This window comes from Rhinopithecus roxellana, chromosome 1, assembly GCF_007565055.1.
Source record: "Rhinopithecus roxellana isolate Shanxi Qingling chromosome 1, ASM756505v1, whole genome shotgun sequence".
In the NCBI taxonomy this organism is placed as follows: Eukaryota; Metazoa; Chordata; class Mammalia; order Primates; family Cercopithecidae; genus Rhinopithecus; species Rhinopithecus roxellana.
In genome coordinates this window covers 55,908,053-55,929,167 of record NC_044549.1, presented here as the reverse complement: position 1 = coordinate 55,929,167, position 21,115 = coordinate 55,908,053, and the positions used below count along the sequence as shown (strand labels likewise).

The 21,115-nt window shown below is 54.2% G+C and overlaps 1 protein-coding gene across 11 annotated transcripts; it reads left to right on the top strand.

Moving 5' to 3' along the window:
• Positions 1–653: 653 nt before the first annotated feature.
• Positions 654–20,579, top strand: HEMK1 (HemK methyltransferase family member 1). 11 transcript variants are annotated; one of them, XR_004058791.1, is made up of 12 exons: positions 654–1,070; positions 2,623–3,024; positions 3,402–3,493; positions 3,808–3,901; positions 8,586–8,720; positions 9,043–9,107; positions 9,360–9,409; positions 10,316–10,421; positions 11,324–11,419; positions 11,596–11,709; positions 11,861–11,974; positions 15,975–20,579. XR_004058791.1 is itself a non-coding variant. In XM_030936108.1 (12 exons), the coding sequence occupies exons 4-12, from the start codon at positions 3,751–3,753 to the stop codon at positions 11,895–11,897; spliced, it is 846 nt and encodes a 281-aa protein (XP_030791968.1). In that variant the 5' UTR covers positions 654–1,070; positions 2,623–2,986; positions 3,402–3,493; positions 3,749–3,750; the 3' UTR covers positions 11,898–20,579. The 11 variants fall into 11 exon arrangements, 6 of the variants coding, with proteins under 6 accessions (XP_030791968.1, XP_010367313.1, XP_010367339.1 ...); XR_004058788.1 differs by having other exon boundaries at positions 15,529–20,579; XR_004058781.1 differs by having other exon boundaries at positions 12,614–20,579.
• The last annotated feature ends 536 nt before the right edge of the window (positions 20,580–21,115 follow it).

The window sequence follows — 21,115 nt, the reverse complement described above, 5'->3', positions numbered from 1 at the left end:
CACTTTGAGAGGCCGAGGCGATGGATCACCTAAGGTCAGGAGTTCGAACCAGCCTGACCAACATGGTGAAACCCCGTTTCTATTAAAAATACAGAATTAGCCGGTCGTGTTGGCTCACGCCTGTAATCCCAGCTAATTGGGAGACTAAGGCTGGAGAATCGCTTGAACCCGGAGTCCGAGGTTGCAGTGAGCAGAGATCGCGCCATTGTACTTCACCCTGGGCAACAAGAGCGAAACTCCGTCTCAAAAAAAAAAAAAAAAAGTAGTTAGTACATTCTGGTGGGGGGATGTTGACAAGACACACCTTGGGAGACGCTGCCGTGTATTTTATAGAAGGCGCAACTGAGGTCCCGAGGGGTCCCAACACCTGGACAAAGTCTCTTGATGAGTTGCCAAATAGAGTCAGGATTCGCACCAGGAAAAGAGCGGCCCCTGGGGTCTCGCCGCCACTCAGCCGGCCCCCTGGTGGGCTCGGCCACTGACCTAGGTAGGGTCACGACACTGGGACTGGACCCCAAAGTTGGACCTATCTTCAACACTAGAACCCGCCTTCGCACAGCTCCACCCGGCCCCCAGGCTAAGATAGACCACGCCCCCGGACATCTGGTCCCCGCTAGAACACACAGGTCCTTTGGTGACACGCCTCCGTTCCGGCAGGCTACTGGGCTCTGCCCACACACCTACCAGACTCGGTTCCTAAAAGCCAGCTCGGAGCAATCCCTTTGGGCTGCAGCCAAATCCCTGATGTGATTTTAAGGAAGACCAGCAGGTCCGGGTCTCCAGGGGTCAACCCCACACAAATCCCCCGCACTTTCCCGCATGTAGGCCTGCGGGCGTAGAGGGCGTGGAATTCACAGCCTCCCCACCCATCCGCAGGGGTCTCCTGGGAGGAATCCACAGGCGATGGGAACCCTGAAGCTGAGCTACGGCGTCCGCCCGAGCCTTTTCTTAAATGCGCCAACCCCGGAAGCGGGGCATCCAAGGGAGCGAGCGACGGGCCACGCACGTCCTGGCGTTCAGTACGGGGCAGCTTCTCCGGCTGGTGGGAGGGTGGGGAGCCTCTCAGGCAGGTATGCACGGGAGGTGGGGATCGGAAGGGGATGTTTCGACTGCAACCCCCTGGAGACCTGGCCGGTCCCATTCTCCATAGTGCAGATGGGGAAACGGGGTTGGAGGGAGGGGACCCCGTCTGGGTCGTTAACAATGCAGTACGTAGCTGTGAGGGAATTTACACCTGACTTCGGGCCTTGGTTCCTGGGACGGCGTACTGGTGCACAGAGCCGCTTCTGGAGTCTGATGAACTCGGGTTCGTGTCTTGCCTGGGACAATTTCTTTTTCTCTCTCTCCTTTTTTTTTTTTTTTTTTTTTTGGAGACGGAGTCTCTCTCTGGCACCCAGGCTGGAGTGCAGTGGCGTGACCTCGGCTCGCTGCAACCTCTGCCTGCTGGGTTCAAGCAATTCTCCTGCCTCAGCCTCCTGAGTAGCTGGGACTACAGGCGCGCGTCACTATGCCCGGCTAAATTTTTTTTTTTTTTTTTTTTTTTTTTTTTTGAGGCAGAGTCTTGCTCTGTCGCCCAGGCTGGAGTGCAGTGGCGCAATCTCGGCTCACTGCAAGCTCCGCCTCCCAGGTTCGCGCCATTCTCCTGCCTCAGCCTCCCGAGTAGCTGGGACTGCAGGCACCCGCCACCGCGCCCGGCTAATTTTTTGTATCTTTAGTAGAGACGGGGTTTCACTATGCTGGCCAGGATAGTCTGGAACTCCTGACCTCGTGATCCGCCCACTTCGGCCTCCCAAAGTGCTGGAATTACACAGGCGTGAGCCACCGCGCCCAGCTTACCTGGGACAGTTTCTACCTAAGTGACGTTGGGCAAGTCGCTTCCCTTCTCGGACCCTACTTGTATTTGAAGATGTGGCCCTTAGCAGGTGCTCAATAAACGCTAGTTTGGACTTCTATCTGGAAGCAAAGGGGACCACTGATTTTAAACCTTCAGTTAAATTTGCTTGTGACATCTTTAAATATAAAATTGTAAATTTTTTAGTTGGCGGTTTATGCTGATGTCCTGGATTATGGGTTAAATTAGGAGGAAATTTTCAGCATATAAATCCATGACAGTACACACAAAACGTCAGATTCAAAGCTCCCAATCAAAAGCAATCATCTGCCCCTTGTAACATCAGTTAAGATCATGTAACATCTGGTCTCTGCTGTGTGTTGAGCTGCCTCCCAGGCCTTGGATATTCATAGTCTAATGCTTTGCTTGCCATAGGTTTGGTGTGATTTTCCCCCATCTTACGGATTAAGAAAGTGAAATTCAGAAATAATGACTTGCTCAAGATCACACACATTAGGTTAGACACAGATCTGTCCTATCCCCAAATATGTACCCTAACCTACCACCAACCCATTTATTAGCAGAGACTGAGCCATGGGCTCAGCCCATTCCAGCTAAAAATGTGAAGAAAACATAAGTGGCCAAGACAAGAATGATCAGATAGGTGGGTGAGGCTCTAAATGGAGTCAAGGGGGTGTCAGCAAGAGCACAACTATTCTTAGGCAATGTATTGGTAGAAGGGGGGATGTCATACAAGGCTCACCTGCTTTCCTGGTTCCTCTCACTCCCAGGGTGGCAACCAACTATATCTGAGGACCAGAGCCATTTTAGGGCACCAGAACTTGTGACCTTTCCATCTCCACCCAGCTGGGTCCAGGGGCCACTCTCAGCACCCACCTCAGCAGCTGACATCATACGGCAGACTTGGGAACCTGGAAGCACTCTGGAGAACCTTTTCCTGAGACATGGAGCTTTGGGGCCGAATGCTGTGGGCCTTCCTGTCTGGCCCAGGGAGAGGGGGACGTACCCTGGGCTGGGCCTTCAGCTCATGGCAACCCCAACCACCTCTGGCTGGGTTATCCAGTGCCACAGAACTGGTCAGCCACTGGACTAGGGTCTTTGAGAAGAGAGGTATCCCTGAGGCCCGGGAATCCAGTGAGTACATCGTGGCTCATGTCCTTGGAGCCAAAACAGTTAAGTTCAGTGTTGTCAAAAGGACAGGAAGAGGGAGGAGGGAGGACTTCGGGAAGAGATATCCAGGTTTTCTGTTCACTTAGAGTTCTTAGCTGAGACTGATGGGATTTTTCTGAAGGAACGTCTTAACGCCTGGCACACACTGTAACAGTTTGTTGGATGAATGAATAAATCTCTGCCTAAGTGTTCTGGGATAGACACCCGGAGGCCTGGTATTAGCTGTGTAACCTTGGGCAGGATGCTGCCACCTCTGGGCCCAGATGATGAGAGCGTTGGGCCTCCAGACCAGTGCTAGGCAGGCATTATCCACATAAGACACCTGGGTTGGGGCCTCTGGGCCCAGTGAGCCAGCCACTTACGTTCTCTGTGGGGACAGTTTCAGAGCCTGAGGCCGGCACTTTGGACCCAGCCCTTGACCTCTCAGCAACTACAGTGTATCCAGGAGCTGAGTAGCCGTCGATTGCAGAGGTGAGCACCCATGGATCAGACCTGAAGGATGTGTTTGGGGAGCAGCAGTCCAGCTTCCCGTATCCTCACCAAGTTCAGGGAGGAGGAGAATGTCCAAGGACTAAGGAAGTGTTAGGGTTCGGGGTGGCAAGAGTGGGGCCAGGGTAGTGAATAGGAAGAAGGGAGGGAGGGAAGGCTTTGCCTCAGGAGTCCCAAGGCCCTGGAGACATGGTCTTGCCTGATATCTTTGGCCACAAGTGGTATCTCTCAACCCAGGCATGGTCCTGTTGTTCCTGGCTCTGTCACTGATGACCACCTGGCTGCCCTCTCTGCAGGATGCCGGTGCAGTACATCCTTGGAGAGTGGGACTTTCAGGGGCTCAGCCTGAGGATGGTGCCCCCAGTGTTTATTCCTCGGCCAGAAACAGAGGTAGGTGTGCCACCAGGGCAAGGCAGGATCAGGATGAGGGTGGAGTTCAGGGTACCGGTCTTACCCTAGGCTTCCTCCAGGGGGCACTGGGGCCCCATGACTTCAGGGACAGTGCCTTTCTAGACACGTATCTCCTCGCTGTCTGTGTTGGCAGAGCCCAGAGGACATGATTCCTGTTGGTCCCCTTGACTGTCATGTTCTAAGCTACCACCCCAGCCTCTAGGTCTGGCAATGTCCCAGAGTGCCTCAAATAGTGCTGCCCAAGTACTTAGACTGTTCCGCTGTTTCTCTGGGAGCTGTCCCATGGCTTACCCAACCCACAGGGAACAGTGTCCTCCAGCAGCTTCTCAGGAGGCATGGAGGAAGTGGAGAGGGCTCCAGGAGGACACCTGGAGACCTGGTATCAGCTGTGTGACCTCGGGCAGGTCACTGCCCTACTGCCCTCTCTGGGCCCAGTTGATGAGAGGGTTAGGCCTCCAGACCAGAGAATCTGGTCTACTGACTGGTCTGGTAATCACCTGTGTTGTCCCTCAAATTACTAGGACTAGGGATGTGTGGCGCAAGTGTGCTATCCCTTAGTAAGGCACCCTGGTCCTGGAAGAGACACTTTCTATGGCCCTTCTTGGACTCCCCTCTGACTTTGTAGGTGGTAGAGCTGGGACCCAGAGGGTGCAGACCAGGGAGTAGAGCTGAGTGAGAGCTGGTGGGCAAGTCAGAGGGCGCCAGTTTCTGAGAAGGAATGTTTCTAGAAAGACCCAAGCACACAAACATTTCTGGGAAAGATTCCCATTCCCCTGCCATGGCTAGGGGCCCCAAACCCTTCCTGCACTTTCCCAGCTTCTGTCCCCTAGCCAAGAAACTCTCTGATCCCTCTCCCCTCCATGTCATGTGGTTGGGAGGCCAGGTCCTTGCTTCACTGCCCAGTGTTAGGGCAGGGACAGCAGGGAATCTGAGGCCTTGCTGAAGTCATAGGGCTGTCAAGGAAGGGAGCATGAGGGCAGCACTTGGACTTCCTGACTCCCAGGTCAGAGCCCCATCCCTCTCGTGGTGGCTCCCCTATCTGGGATTGGCATGACCTAGGACACAGTATGGAGACCCAGAGCAAGGTGTGGCCTGCCACCTGCAGGCCTTGGGAGGCTTACCTGTGGCTCCCAAAAACACATGATCTCTAGCAAAGAGATCATTTGCTGTCTCCGGCTGCCCAGGGTCAGGGCATGGTGACCTTTGAGTTCCTTCAGAGCTGACCTGGCACCAGCCATATGTGCCAGGGTTCTGAGTATCAAGTGTGGACTTTGGCTCCCATGTGGGCCCTGATTCTTCGATTGGTCTGGGCCAAGAGAGCAGCTCTACTGCAAGGGGTGGGGTGAGGGGAGATGCTGCGATTGGGAGGCCAGGTGCTCACCTCACTGTGCAGACATTTCTGAGAACTCACCAGGTTCACCCCAATGTAAAGCCACATCGGGGGATGCCTTACCAAGAACTCAAGAGGACGTGGCCTGTGGCAGGGAGTGGTGAGAATGGGTGCAGAGGATGGTGTCTGATGAAGGGGGAGTCTGAAGTGCAAACTTGCAGGAGGCATGTGACCCAGTGAGTTGGATTTTCCCTAGGGGTGAGAAGGTGGTTCAGCTTCTGGCCTGGCAGTGAGTACAGTAGGAAACTCAGGGCTGGGGGTGTGAACCATTCTCACCTGGCCTGCTGTGAGGCTGTACAGGTTGTGGGAGGATCAGTGTTTTGTCTGTGATTGACTTGAAGGAGGCAATGCCACCTCCCTGTGTCTGCTCCACCAGGAATGCCATCCTAATAGAGGGTACTTTTGGGCACTCAGGTTCTGCTGAGGCCTTGGGCCAACCTCTTGATGGGGTATGAAGTCCATGTTGGGGCAGCAGTTCTAGGCAGAGCCAACAACTGCCTGCCCCTCACCTCCTTCCCGCATGCCCCTGCGCCCCACCCTGTTCTTGGATTCTTTCCATATTCACCTGGAGGGGGTGCCTTGAGCCTGTGACCAGCTTGGCTTTTAGTCTCCCTGAAAGAGCCACCAGCGTCAGGCTGAGGGAGGCTCTTCACTGGGCGGAGAAGAGAAAGTTTCTGGACTTCTTGTGCTGTTGTCTACCCCTGCCCCAAGTGGCCCTACAGCCAAGATGAGCCTCCTGTGCTCTGGAGTATTATGGCAAGCAAGAGGCCACTAGCGGTGGCAGGGGCTTAGTTTCTCAGCTTCTCACCCTCCCCAATGTGGCCATCCACATACGTGGTGTGTGTCTTTGAGGTCTTTGAGTATCTCTGTGAGGTGACTGGCCAGTGTGGCTGACTGAGGGGTCATTCCCCAGCCAGAGTAGGTCTATGGCCAGGAAACCAAGAGAGGCTCACACACCTGACAAGTCCTGGTCACCCTGCCAACCTCTCAGTGTGTGGCCTCACCACTGAGACCACAGGCTCTCAGCCACAACCCTACACTGCTCACTCTGTACCTGTCCCAACCCTGCAGGCCCAGCTTGCCACAAGTACCCTAGTGGTCTCCGGTAGTGCCTGGCACAGGGCTGGTGAGAGCTGGTGAATATATGCCTTCTCCTGCTGGAGCTGGGCCCCCTCACCCACAGGCAATCATTTGTTTGGTGCAGAAGAGGCTTGGAACAGGGAGGTTTGCACCTGCTGGCCAAGTTCTGCCTGGCTTGGACTTGACATCCTCAGGGTGGGTGAACATTGTTGTTGGGGTTGGGGGCCTGGAAGGGTGAGATGCTTTTTGGAACCCAGCACTGGGGAACTTATGTGGCAAATGGGTGTGAGTGATCTGGAGCCCTCTGCTCCATTGAGCCTGGCTGATGGCATTGGGGTGTTGGGGAGACCTGGCGGTGTGAGATGCAGAGGGTGGTGCCACAGAGAGCTTGCCCAGCACTTAGAAAGTAGCCAAGAGGGTCGGGTACCATGGCTCACACCTCTAATCCCAGCACTTTGGGAGTCCGAGGCGGGCGGATCACCTGAGGTTGGGAGTTCGAGACCAGCCTGACCAACATGGAGAAACCCTGTCTCTACTAAAAATACAAAATTAGCCAGGCATGGTGTTGCATGCCTATAATCCCAGCTACTCAGGAAGGCTGAGACAGGCGAATCGCTTGAAACTGGGAGGCGGAGGTTGCGGTGAGCCAAGATTGCGCCATTGTACTCCAGCCTTCCAGCCTGGGCAACAAGAGTGAAACTCTGTCTCAAAAAAAAAAGAAAGAAAGAAAGAAAGTAGCCAAGAAGTCTGTCTGTGGGCCAAGCCCTGCCAGTGTGGGACACACTACGATGAGTTGGACCTCAGGTCTTCCCGTTATGGAGTCTGGTGGGAGAGGCATACCGCATCCTTAGGCTAGACCTTAGGCTCAGGGTGGGGAAAGCCGTGGTAGAGCCTGGCCCAGGCTTGAGGAAGGCTTTATGGAAAAGGTGGTCCTCTTTTCAGATCAGGGAAGCACCCACTTGCTGCCCACCATCCCTAGCTCCCTGAGCCAGTCTTTCCTGAGACCTGGGGTCCCAGGAGTTCTGACCCTCTGGGAAACATTTTGGCCATTGGACGGTAGGAGCCTTCCACCCTTCACCCCTACCCTATGTTGGTTTGCAGGCATAGTCCTCGCAGGCAGTGGCTGGGTAGGCAAGGCTTGAAACTGTCTTGTTTCCAAAGTGGCAATGTCTGAAAATGTCCTCCTGCTGCCAGGGCAGGTACAGTGCAGTCAGGCACCTCCCTCTGCACCCATGCCTGTTGAGCTATGCCTGTGTATGCCACAGCCCTCAGGTCCTTAGTCAGGACCATGTTTCCCCATGACCCATCTTCTCCAAAGGAGGAAATTCCCTGTCCCTTTGGCCTAGGAGCCTCCCTGGGGCCTCTCAAGCTCAGCTCTGTCACACCAGCTCCTGATTCTTGGCCACCATGAACCACAGGCCAGGCTCAGGTGGGGCCTCAGTTTCCTCATGGGACACTTGTGAGGATTTAACAGATTAATACAGGAAAAGCTCTGGGAGCAGGGTCAGGCCAGAGGGAGTGGCCAGGAACTATCAGATACGGTTCTTACCTTTTCTTTTTTTTTTCTTGAGATGGAGTGTTGCTCCGTCTCCCAGGCTGGAGTGCAGTGGCACGATCCTGATCCACCGCAACCTCTACCTTCCGGGCTTAAGCAGTTCTCCCGCCTCAGCCTCCCGAGTAGCTGGGACTAGAGACATCCGCCACCATGCCCATGCCCGGCAAATTTTCGCACTTTTAGCAGAGACAAGGTTTCACCATGTTGGCCAGGCTGGTCTCAAACTCCGAACTCAAGTGATCTGCCCACCTTGGTCTCAGAAAGTGTTGGGATTATAGACGTGAGCCACTGTGCCCAGCCAGTTCTTAGCATTTCTGCTAAGAAATGCTAAGAATGGGAGGATGTCTGTAAAGGGCTTAGCTGGGGTTGATTAAACACTTAACATGAAACAGGTATGGATTAGCTCATTTAATCCCCACCACATCCCCATGAGGTGGGCTATCCTCAACTGGGCTCAGTTGTACAGATGGGGAAGCTGAGGCTTGGCGGGGCAGGGTGACTTGGCCATGGCCCAGCTGACATGAAGGTCAGTCTGGCTTTGGCTACCTCCCCTTCCTACGTTCACAGGGGTAACTGCTTAGGCCTCTGTACCAACACCCCCAGGCACCAACTCTGATCCAGACCCCTCTGCTTCATAGGAACTGGTTGAGTGGGTGCTGGAAGAGGTGGCTCAGAGGTCCTATGCTGTGGGATCCCCAGGCAGCCCCCTCATTCTGGAGGTAGGCTGTGGATCGGGAGCCATCTCCCTCAGCCTGCTGAGCCAGCTCCCTCAGGTGAGCCTCTCCACCCACTCTGGATAGACTGCGAATGACACTCACTGTCCCTCCCATTAGTGCTTCCCCCACATCCCTCTGCTAGGAGCACTTGAGGGGAAGCAGCTAGATGAGGGAGGACAGGGCTGCCCCTAGCCCACTGTGGTTCACAGACTCTAATGCCTACCACATCTATCTGGCTAGATTTTGGCCAAGAAGAAAAGGCTGTTGGGTATTTCCCTTCTCTTCTGGTGGGGGATTGGAGGAGGGTCTCCCAGGCCCAGTATCTCCCAGCATCTCTCTGCATTGCCTTCCACATATCCTCTGTTTGTTCTTGGGACAGAGCCGAGTCATTGCTGTGGATAAGGGGGAGGCTGCCATCTCTCTGACCCATGAGAACGCTCAGAGGTAGGTGGGGGAGTTGCACTTTGGGGCCTGATCTTGACTCCTTTTCAGGTTTCAAACTCACTAATGTCTGATTTCTCCTCCCAAGAAGGAGGAAGCAGTGGGGTAGCCTGGCATGGGTCCCATGGAGTTCTGAATGGGTAGTGGGCAGTGAGTATCTTGCTGGTCCAAGAAAGGTTGACTACAAGACCTCATTCTTGTAGCGAAGGGTAGGGATCTACCCCCGTGCCCACCCCTTTCTCCCTGTCTATCTAGGCTTCGGTTGCAGGACAGGATTTGGATCATCCACCTTGACATGACCTCAGGTACTCTCCCCTGCATGTTCCTTAAGATAGGGAGACTAGATACAGGTGCTGCTGGGTGGATGAGGCACTCCGTGGACATGGAGGGAGGGCTTCCCCAAAAGCCACACAACCACACATGTGTATGGCAGTTCAAACAAAGTCTTGGCTGAGGACAGACAAGTTGCTTTTGCCTCCTAGGCTGACCTGACCCATCAGGGGTCAGGTCAATGAATTCCTCATAACTAATGAGTTAAGGGCTTGCTTGTTGGCAACAGATAAGCAAAAGCTTAAATTAATGCCTTCAGGACCAAAATACTAGAGTGCCCCTCTCCCCCTGCCTGGCCTGGGAAGAAGCGATCCAGGCACTGCACAGCTCAGCCATAGCCTTTACAGTGTGTCCGGGCCTCCAACTCCAGTTCTGGCTCCATTGCCTTACCCATGGGATCCTTGAGCCTTGTGTGCCCCCTCCATGGAGTGTGATATGCTTGGTGTAGCACCCGGCACAGGGTGAAACCAGTAGTCAGAGCCATCAGGAATTGGCTGATGAGGCCAGGTCTACCCTCCATGTACTCTCAGTCCATGTTGGCTATAAGGCTGGTGGAGCTACAGAAGAGAAAGGCTCTTTCCTGCCTAGGCAGTCAGGAAGGACGTCCTGGAAGTGGCACTTGAACGGAGTCTTGTGTAATGAGGATTTTTGGCAAGGACATTCTATGTCTTGAAATGAAGGGCTGCCATGTTAAAGCATGTACATGCTCCACCAGGCTGTCAGCTGAGGACTCTGGGCACTAATTTGCAGGTCTGACTTATCAGATCCCTTGGCAGGCCCAGGGTGTGGCGTGATAGGAGGGACATGGTGGCAGGGGGAGCTACCATCCTTTACCTCCCAATGGGTTAGTCCCTACTGTGTGTCCTCTTCTTTGACTACAGAAAGGAGCTGGACACACCTGCCCTTGGGCCCTGTGGACCTGGTCGTCAGCAACCCTCCCTACGTCTTCCACCAGGACATGGAACAGCTGGCCCCCGAGATCCGCAGGTGCTAAGCAGGGTGGGCCAGGGAGGCCAGGCCTGGAAAGGCCTAATGGGATTAGTCTGCCCTCGAGGACCACACCATCTGGAGGGACAGGGGAGTTGGTACTGAAGCAGGCAGTGGTGTTACGTGGATGCACTGGAGAGCCCACAATCCTACCTAGATTCAGCATCTGCCTTCCTACTTAAGACTACTGGACAGTCACCGAACCTCTCTGGGCCTGTTTCCTGCCTCTGGAAAAAGAGAGGTAGTCCTCTGCAGGGCCATGGGAGGACTCAGTGATGACTTGAAAGCATCAAACACAGTGGAAGACTCATAGGGGGTGCTCTGTAGATGGGCACGTCATTTTATAGAATACTGAGGCCCAGAGAGGGAAGGTGTCTTGTCTATGGTCACATGGGGGCTCAGTGGGAAAACTGGGACTAAAACTTGGCCCCAGGCTAGCTTTACGCCAGGTGATCCTGCTTTTACACAGGGGCTGAGAACCAGGGGCAGCCCAGGAGTCCTGGATGGGGCAGTAGTCATGTTGGATGGGGTTGGGGTGTTGGCTCTCCCTTTCTGGGCTCTCAGGAGTGATCAGGGCAAGCCCCAGATCTCCCAAACCAAGAAGAGGAGCAGCCTTGTGGGGAGACATTCATGTCCCTGACATGAGTCAGTCCATCAGGAGAGGCCATCAGCCAGTGGGATTCAGCAAGCACGCCTGGCGCTGCCTGGCAGGGTGCTGCCCATGAGAGGAAGGGAAGAGGAGCTACCACCCATTTGGGGCCCTTCTCTGGGTCCTCAGATTTGCCCTTCAGTCTAGAGTGTAAGTTCCACAGGGCCCCATTTGTGGAGGCCCTGCCCATGCCCTCCATGCATTTCAGATACCCCTTCCTCAGGCTGTCACCTCCCACTGCTTTCCCTTTCAGCTATGAAGACCCTGCGGCCCTGGACGGTGGGGAGGAGGGCATGGACATCATTACCCACATCCTGGCCCTGGCACCCCAGCTCCTGAAGGACTCTGGGTATGAATGGGATGGGTCTCCTAGGTCTGTCCCCAGCAGCCTCCGCTGCTCCTAATGTGTACTGGGCAGGCCCTGGCAGAGATGAGCACAGGACCCTCACCTCACCAGCCCAAGCAGCCCAGAAGGGCAGGCCCCAGACCTGTCCTACTGAGCCCACCCGTTTCTCCCCCATGTAGTAGTATCTTCTTAGAAGTGGACCCAAGGCACCCGGAGCTTGTCAGCAGCTGGCTTCAGAGCCGGCCTGAACTGTACCTTAATCTTGTGGCTGTGCGCAGGGACTTCTGTGGGAGGTGAGATCCTACCCCTCTTTAGCCCTGTAGCATGCTAGTATTTCCACTGGGGCCATCCTCAGCCCTGGCTGTCAGGAGAGTGTGCTGTTCCCACTCCCTGCTCATTCCCTGAGGCCCAGGTGGTAACCAGCCTCTATCCCTGTCTCCTCAGGCCCCGGTTCCTGCATATCCAGAGGTCTAGGCCATAGTGTGGCTGCCCTGTGGATGCCTTGTCTGTGGCGCCAGCCTGACCAGAGGGAGGTGGATGGCACTTTCCAGAACCCAGGTGCTTATGGTATTTCCCAAGGTTCTGTGATTTCCCCATGCTCTGCATTTCTGGGATATTTCTAGGACACCTGGGTAAACCCAAGTTCTCAGTCTGGCTCCATCACATCAGGATGGCCGAGGGCAGTTGCTGTGTGTTGCTGAAATAGATGTGGGAGTATTGGGGGATATGGCCAGTAAAGTATTGAGAGACTAACAAATGGTGACCTAATGATTTGTGCATGACTTGCAGGTCCCCTGACCCCTTACTCCCAGGTAGCGCTGGGGTGAGAGTTTCCTTCTGCCCCAGCAGGGCTGGCCGTCAGTCCCCTGCTTGGTAGGGGTGTGCAGGTGCAGCGTGGAGGAGGAAGGCACATGAGTCCTCACTCCTGGCCTTGGATACCATGGGGCCTGGTGTAGAGCAGCTCACTCCCAGGGACTGATCAGTCCTCCACTGCCCTGGGTGCATGCGTACACACTTCTCTGGCCAAGCCTGGCTCAAGCACAGGAAGCTCATCTGCATTTCGGCTCAAGGATGACTGCCTGCTTTCTGGAGGGGAGGGCCTGGAGGTCCTTGCTGCACAGTTCCTGGGTCGCACATCCACATTGATTTAACGGAAGGCTTGAGCCAGTGAGGGGTGTTTCCTTTTTATCCCCATAGCTTTTAACTAAAACATCCCTCCTGAGTTGACCCCCTGGGGTTTCAAATAACGCATGTGTACCTGGTTGGGACTGGTGAGAGTGAGAAACTGAGATACTGGGCACAGGATTGTGGCCTCCACCCCAGCTCTGGTCTGTGCAGACTCATGGCCACCAGGAGGCCTGCAGATCCAGCCTTCCTATCAACAGTGACAGGAAATCTCTAGGTTGGTGAGTACTGGTGGTGTGAGCCTGCTTCAGGGTGGGTCCTAAGGAACATGGCAAACCAGGCTGGCTTATTCCACTAGACTGCCCCCTGCCACTCCAGCACTTCCAGGGCCTGGCAGTATGGTCTGATGGGCAGCATCCTCTGCTGCAGCCAGGAGAGCTGAGTTCCAAGGCTGTGTCCTGCAGTGGGACCTTGGGCAGCTCCTTTCCCTGTGAGAAGCTGGCTCTTCTGAGTCCAAGGCCAACGCCAAGTGGCAGCCTCTTTCCTCTTAGCCAAGTGGAATGTGCATGCTGGCATCTGAATGTCCATTTTCCAGGCAGAGAGAACAAGAGAAGGTGTGGACTGCCTGAGGTCCCATGACAGTGGCCAAGTGGAGATAGTAAGTTAGATCCCTCCCTTTGGGGAGCCTATATTGCTGGAGTCATAACCAGCCTAAGTGTCGCCCTGCACTATGGCTGGAGGATGCATTTGGCAGAGGTCACGCTGCAGTTTCCAGCGCCCCAGTGGCCTGCCCCATGCCCAGCCCCAGCTGCATGAACCCTGAGCTGCCCCTGGCTTCCTTTGAGGAGGCTGCTCCAGAAGGAACCTGGGTCGGGAGGGCAAAGGGGTGCACAACCAGGGCGAGGCTCCCACTCCCTGAGTCCTCCGTGCTCACAGACCTTTGCCTGCTAAGGTCCTCACCAGTGTTGCCCTTTCTGTCTTCCTCCCTGTGCCCTTTGGCTCTTGCTGTCTTCAGCAGCATCTCAGGGCAGTTGCCCTGACCTTAGTGTAGTCTGTCATCCCCTACCCCTCAGCCAGTCCTGACTTCCCTGATGGTCTCACCCTCCTGGCCTCAGGCCTATTCCTGAGGAAGGGCCTTGGCGAGCTTGTGGATGTTGCACCAGAAGAGAGTGCAGTGTTGGAGAGTGACAGTGTTGGGGCAGCTGGGGCCACAAGCAGGAGCCGCCCTCGGGGACAACTTTCTGCCCAGAAAAATGTGCAGCTTGACTCTGCTGAGGAAAAGGTCCAAGCCAAGAGGACTGGCAGGTGGGGCCTCAAGCCTGCAGCCACTGGCTTGATTGGGCCCTGGACATTGAGCCCTGATGTTGTAGCCACACCAGCCTGGATTTCAATCCCAGAATCTGCCCCTCACCACAATGTGACCTTGGGCAGATGACTTCACCTCACTTAGCCTTGGCTTCTAAGACTGAGAAATGTGACTAAATGCTTTATTTCATAGGATGCGTGTGAGGAGCCCATGGAAGGTGCCTGACTTGGCATATTGTGGCATTTTTTCTTGCCTTCCTCAGAGGGCAGACACTGGGAGGAAGGCCCTGATGCCCTCAGGTGTCCATCTGATGCTTGGGACCAACATAAGGCAGGCAGGGATACAAGGCAGTCTGGAAAGAAGGGTAGGCAGGAGTTTCAGTCTTGGGCTCTTGACTCCTCATCGTTGTCTGGAGATGGAGCCAGCAGGCTGGTAGCCTGGCAGCCCACATCTCCCCTCAGCCCCTCCTCACTATGGCCCCAGTGCCTTGAGGCCCAGGCCAGGGCAGCCAGTGGCTCCAGCTCAGGGAAAGCCAGGCTCACCTGCCCTATCCCCTCCCTTGCTCCTGAGGCCAAAGCCAGAGACTCGAACTACCTCCCCACCACCACCAGCATATGTCAAGGAGCACTTGCAGGCAGAATGGGAGGAGGACATGGAGCTGATGGTGGAGTCCAGGCTGTGCAGGCCCCTGAGGTCTTGAGAGATGTGCCTACTGCCCATGCAGCCTCCTTCAGCCAGAGCCCAGAGCACAGACAGGAGTGTAGGAGCCCCTGTTTGATGTACTCTGGGAAAGTATTCTATCTCCTCTTCTGATAGTTGGGGAAACTGAGGCCTTGTCTCACAGTTGGATGCTTTTCCCAGTTGTCAATGGGTTTCTCCATGGGGCTCATCCAGCTGCCTTATTGAAATATGCCTCCAACCTTGTAAATGCAAGAAATCTACTCTTTTTGGCTCCTTTACCCCCACCTGGGCCCTGGGCCATTGGCTGCTCCCAATCCCTGCCCCAAACACTTAGCTGGCTCCCCATGACTTAAGTGTGTTCTCTTGTGTCCTATGGAATCCAGTTCTGAAGAGATGGGGGAGGACAACTGTGGGAAAAGCCCTGGGGGCCCTCCCAAGGCCCCATCAGTGCTCTGAGTAGGCTGCCATCAGAACAAAGGGTTCCACTGCTGACAAGGTTTGAGAACTGCTGGCTTGAGGTGGGAACCCCTTTAACCTCTGCGGGACAGCATATCTTTCCCTATCCACCTTCGATTCTTTTCTCTCTTTTTTCTCTCTCTTCATTGGCTCCTTCTTAGTGGATTCTTTTCTCTACTGCCCTGGGCTTCAGCCTTTGCGCAGCACTGTTGATGCCCTGAACACACACCTTCCCTCTGCCCAGGCAGTGCAAACGATCCACTTCTTCAAGCTCCAACACAAATGCTGCTTCCTTTAGGACACCTGCTCTGTGCTCTTCCTGCCTCCCCTAGCTCATACCTCTGCTGGCACCAATGACCTTCTGTACTATGCCTTCAGAAACCTTCTTATCCCTCTCATCTCTGGGGCCCCCTGTGGATCTGGCATACCCAAGTTCAGTAAATGTCTACCGGTAAGCTGATGGTACATGCATTTTCTAGAATAGAGCTGGGACTTCCCATGTGGCCCACATCTGACCTGGTGGCCCATGTATTCCGGTCATTAGGGAGAGGAAGCCATGAGGACCTGGCCTTCTGCCCGACCCAGGCAGCCATTCAAGTTGAGCAGTGGCCACTTCGAATGCTCAAGTGCACCTGATCCCTGTGCGACAGCCGTGCCAGGAGAACTGGCTGTCCTTGGCGGCAGTAGGAGCAGGCGCCAGGTTTCCTGGAGCTCTTGGCTTCGGCCAGCCTCCAGCCAGAGTCCTGGCTAGGACAGAGACCTGATCTCCCCCTCATGACTTTCTACCTTGGACAAGCCCCCTGAACTGGATTTGGGACTGTCAAAGCAACTCTACCACTGCTCTGGTAGGCTGAACAGTGACCCCCCAAAATCGCAGTGTCTTAATCACCTAATCCTTAACATGTGACTATATTACCTTCACATAGGAAAATAGACTCTGCAGATGTGATTAAGGATCTTGAGATGGAAAGAGTCTCCTGGATTTTTCAGGTAAACTGAGTATAATCACAAGGGCCTCTGTAAAGGAGGCAGGAGTGTCAGAGTGACGGAAGAAAATGTATGTAACAATGGAAGCAGAGGTCAGAGTGATGCAACTGCTGCAGGAAGAGCCATGAGCCAAGGAATGCAGACAGCCTTTTCTTCCCTGGGGCCTCAAGAAGAATGCAGTCCTGCCAACACCTTGATGTTAAGCCCTGTGAAACTGATTTCAGATTGCTGACCTCCAGAATAGTAAGATCATAGGTTTGTGTTGTTTTCAGCCACTAAATGTGTGATAATTTGTTACAGCAGCCATGGGAAATGAATACAGATTGTGGTGCCCAAATTAGTGCTGCTGTAACACATGCCTACTGATTGAAGTGGCTTTGGAATTGCAATGTGGAAATGGGCAGAGGCTGGAAGAGTTTTGAGTCATGATAAATTGCCTTAACCACCTCTCTTCAGATAGGTGATGTGGCCCGGTGAACTCTTACTCAACCTTCAGACCTAAACTGCCCGGGCTCCCCATTTTTTACTCATATTTGGAGAGAGGTGGCCCTTTCCCAGAGTGAGAAGACTGGAAGACTGACCAGCATGGGTCCCAGAAGGGAGTGGCTGAGGAATGGTACTGGGATGTGGGGAGAGAGTGCAAGGCTGGCCTCCATGACCCATCTCCAGAGACTGGGTCCAGAGAGGACCTCAGAGACTGGGGCCAAGGCTGTTCCTGCTTTCCTGTGGAGTTAATGTGACTGGCCCAGGACCCCTTGGGTGTGTGAGGATGAGCAGGGGCCCTGTACTCTCTGGGTTGCAAGTACTGCATCTGTGAAATGAGCACAGCAGCCCCTGACTTTGAGGAAATGGGCCTGGCCCCTCCATGTAAGCCATAGGCCTGAGCAGAGCTGTGTCACCATTCTGTTCCTATGGTGGAATGGGGCTATCCCTGGGGTTCTCAACCTCCTGGTCCCTAAAACTGAAGTGGCCAACTGGTGCCCTCAGCCTTGTCCCTGTCCAGGCTGGGACTAGGACCTCCCTCTCCAGGGGTACTAAGGGACTCTGGAGACACTATCCCACCTGGCTAAGGCTTAGGGCTCCTGAGGCCAGTCCTAACCCAGGAGCCATATGGAGAACTACTGGGAAGCCAGACATGGGCCTCATGCTGGGTTTCAGAACTGAGAAGCTAGGGGACAGAGAGCATGGACACCTGGGTTCAAGGGTCACCTTGGCCCCAAATCACCTAGATACACTTTGGATGAAGCCAGGAGGGCCTGTTTATACTGGAAGGGGTGGGTCTTGGCAAGGCTTATGTTCAATCCCTGATCTTTTTTTCCCAGAGAGGGATGGGGCTTACTTGAAGTAACACAGCACTTGACTACTGACTCCCAGTGTGGTGCTCTCATCTGCCATTGCTTCCAAGGGCCTGTGGTTAGTTAATTAAGTTAATTAGGTGGTGCTCATATGGCTGTCCTTGTAGCTACTAAACCCAGGGATTCAGGCCCATAAAGCCCTCTGGGCCATGTTTATGGGCAGGTAAGAGCCACATTAGGCCAACTGTAGCCCCTGAGTGTGCGGACAGATTTGGGTCCCATCAGAAACTGGTAGCTGTGGGAGGAGAGCAGGATATCCCCCGCTTGCGGAATGAGTGGGCGCTTTCCCGGTGAGGGAACTGACTGTACAACCCCCAGCCTCTTCCCCCCCAGGGCCCTCCTGAGATGTCTGGAAGGACCTTTGGGATCTTTGGCCTCATAACCAGGAATCAGAAGCTTCAAATTCTAGGGGCCCCTTTTCTTCCAAAGACGACTTCTCACACATACAACAGTCCTGCAGGAAAATGGTCAGGAAAGGCCAAGTTTACAGCTCACAGAGTGGGAAAGGCAGGGAAGCCTACCTCAGCCTCACTGAAAGCCCTGAACTGGGCTGACCTCCACCTGCCCCAGCTATGCCTAAAGGGGGAGGGTGTGACAGCTCAGAGTAGCCATGCCCCATGGTAGGCAGGCCTGGCTAAGTGGCCCCCTTCCCAGGGTCTAGAGTCTTCCTCAGACACTAACTCTCAGAGCAGAGGATGTCACCTTTTTGCTCCGTCTTGTACTAGGTCTGCAGCCCTTTTCTGGGGCATGTGGCTGGGGAAATGGTGGGATCAGATATCCCCTACTGAGCCCAGGGAGCAGATTGTTGGTGCCTGAAACACAGAGATCCCTGTGCTACAGATGAGGCTTAGCAGGACAGGAGCAGAGTTGGGGCACAATCCCAGGTCTCCTCTCTGGCTCCAAGCTGCCGGTCTTTCCTTTGCCACCTGAAGACCCCCTACCCTGCCTTGCTTTCCAGGAACAGGCCTGCCTGCCTGGAGAGGCGGCCAAGTCCCTCTGCTCTTCCTGGAAGTCAGCGTGAGGCTGAGCTACATGACCAAGCAAAGCAAACTAGGACTACAGGTGTGAACCACCCTGCCTGGCTCATTTTTATTATTATTTTTTTTTTTGTAGAAACAGGGTCTCTTGATGTTGCCAGGGCTGGCACATGGGGTTTTTAATTGTCCCTACATTACAAAGTTGAGGACATCAAGGCTCAGCAGGATGCAGTTACGGGTCAGCAGGATGCATAGCTAGACTGGAAGGGAGGATGAGGCTGCCATTGGTGCCCATTTGACTATCAGAGACACTGAGGCCAGCATAACTAGGTCCTGGGCTGTCCCCTACAGAGCTTAATGCAGAAGTCACCTGGGCTTGTGGACCCTTGGAGCAGGAGCAAGGGTTTCCAGGACTGTCCCTAGAGGGCTTTCTAGAAGACCTGCAGCTACACCTGGGTGTGTCTCCTGAGGTATAGGGCCAGGGCCTCAGTCTCTCAAGACCTACTATGTGTCAGGCACCAGGGAGATGATACCAAGTGGAGGGTCCTATAGAATATGGTGCATCCTGCGCCAAGTACTTCGGGAGATGATACCAAGTGGAGGGTCCTATAGAATATGGTGCATCCTGCGCCAAGTACTTCCAGGATTATCTTACTCAACCTTCATGACATCCTGAGAGATGGAGGCTGTGAACCCTCTCATTATACCTACGAGGAAACAAACAGAGGGGCTAAGAAACTTGCTTGTATGCTGTCTGAGCTGTGATTCTGGCACAGGCTGAGTGACCTGGAGCTGGATGCCTTAGTCGTCACACCAGGCTTGAGGAGGGGCGGATAGGACAGGAATATACCAGGCAGTAGGGACAGTCTGGACAAAGGCCTGGAGTTCTGCAGACACATGGGTAGGGATGTGTAGGGGTAAGCTGGTGCTGGGGGGTGCCCTTGGCTGAGCGCTGAATGCATTTCTGGGGACCAGGACCCTAAAGAGGTTTTTGAGCTGAGTTACAGAGTTAAGAGAGGCATTGAGGCTGCTCTTTCTGGATTCCAGGAAAAAGGGACCGGGGCAGGAGGTTGCAACTGTCCAGGGTCTGGAGGCGGCTGGAGTCTGCAGCAGTGGCATCAGATACTCTGGAACAGAACTGACTCAGCCATTGCTGAGGGGTTGGATGTGGGATGGCCAGGACCACCACAATGGGCCCAGGGCTCTGATTGGGACCTGGGGGAAATGGGGCCACCTGAGTTGGAGGCTGGGGTGCTGGGGGGGACAGTCGGGAAGCTTGACAGCATAGGATGCTTTCAGAATATCTGAGAGGCAGCATCGGAGTGTCTGGAGATGCAAATGTGACCATGTGGGGACACAGTCCAAAGGCAGCCCTTGAGGTAGAGTTGGGAAGAACACCCTCCTAGACCTGAAGTGCTGACAACAGTACCGGGCATCTGCAGTATGTAAACTAGTGCCAGGTGCCGCACACACTTTGTCATGAATCTTTCTGTTGGCACATCAGGGATCCCTTCCTTGGCCCACTATACGGATGAAGGGACTGAGGCTTAACCTGCCCAAGGTCACACAGCCAGCAACTGGCCATGCTGGAGTTTGAACCTAGTCCTCTGACGTCCCAGCCAGGAGAGGCGTGACCAGGCTGCAGAGGCCAAATGCAGCCCAGAGCCTCAACCCCCAGAGGGGCCCCAGGAGCCAGTGAGGTGCCCCACAGCCAACGTGGGCTCCAGAGTGAAGGGGAAAGTGATGAATGAAACAGAAAGCAGCAGAGGCAGACTGAGCTCTCTCCCGTCAGCCTGGGTGCCAGATTTTCACGCCCACAGCAAAGGGGCCAGGCAGAGCGCTAGGTGTGGGGCAGGAGAGGGCAGTGAAAGTGGTTGCCACTGAACCCAGACTCTGATACACTCTGGATATGGGTGGCGCAGACTGACAGACACCCAGCCCAATTCCCGACTGAAAGTTGAGTCCATCTCAGCATGTGAGGATATGAAGTTTGCTTTGTCACAGGGAGCATTTCAGGTCCCTAGGCCTGTGAGGTTCTGGGATGAGGCACCAGATGCATGTGTCTAAAAACCCTTGTTGAAGGCACTCCACAGCTCAAGAACTGACCGTTGCTGCCTACTCTCTTGGCCCGCACTGAAAACCACTGTTTCTTCATCATTTCCCTCAGCCCTCCTGCCTCAGTCCCCCAGAACTTTGGAGCTGATTCTTTCAAAGCACGTTTCGTGTGCAACTCAAATACATATTTTTTAACAGATAAAATGAGCATCTTGTTAGCATAAATGTATTTTGCAAATGCAAATTATTTCTCAGCATACAGTCCATCAAGGCGAACAGCAATGAACACAAATGTTTGAACTGGGGGCTGGGATGGTAGTTGTAGTCTTATGTTGGTCTCAATGTCCAGTTTCTTTCAGTGTTTGATTTTGGTAGCACAGGATGAAGTGACCGCTGATTCTCACAAATAAGTGTTTACGAATGCTAGCACTGTGTCTGAAGCCCACCTTGCAGTCTCTTTGATTGACAGGGACAGCAAGAGAAGCCCTTTTTCAAGCTCAGCACAAACCCTGTTCTCTGAGTACATGGGAAGGATTCTAATGTGTCATAATTTGGTGCTGTGCCCATTTGAGTCTGTGCGTGGTTTTAAAAATTGGATTTTTTTTCAATAATTAAAAATATGAGCTGGGCATGGTGGCACATTCCTGTGGTCCCACCTACTTGGGAGGCTGAGGCAAAAGGATTACTTGAGCCCAAGAGTTTAAGACAGCAATGAGCTATAATTGTACCACTGCACTCCAGCCTGGACATCAGAGTC

Bases quoted from the DNA above. Each gene is read 5' to 3' on its own strand.
- HEMK1 (XM_010369011.2), top strand. From the start codon at position 2,797: ATGGAGCTTTGGGGCCGAATGCTGTGGGCCTTCCTGTCTGGCCCAGGG. The intron at 9,108-9,359 runs GTAGGTGGGGGA...CTGTCTATCTAG, and splicing joins ACCCATGAGAACGCTCAGAG to GCTTCGGTTGCAGGACAGGA. The intron at 10,422-11,323 runs GTGCTAAGCAGG...TTTCCCTTTCAG, and splicing joins CTGGCCCCCGAGATCCGCAG to CTATGAAGACCCTGCGGCCC.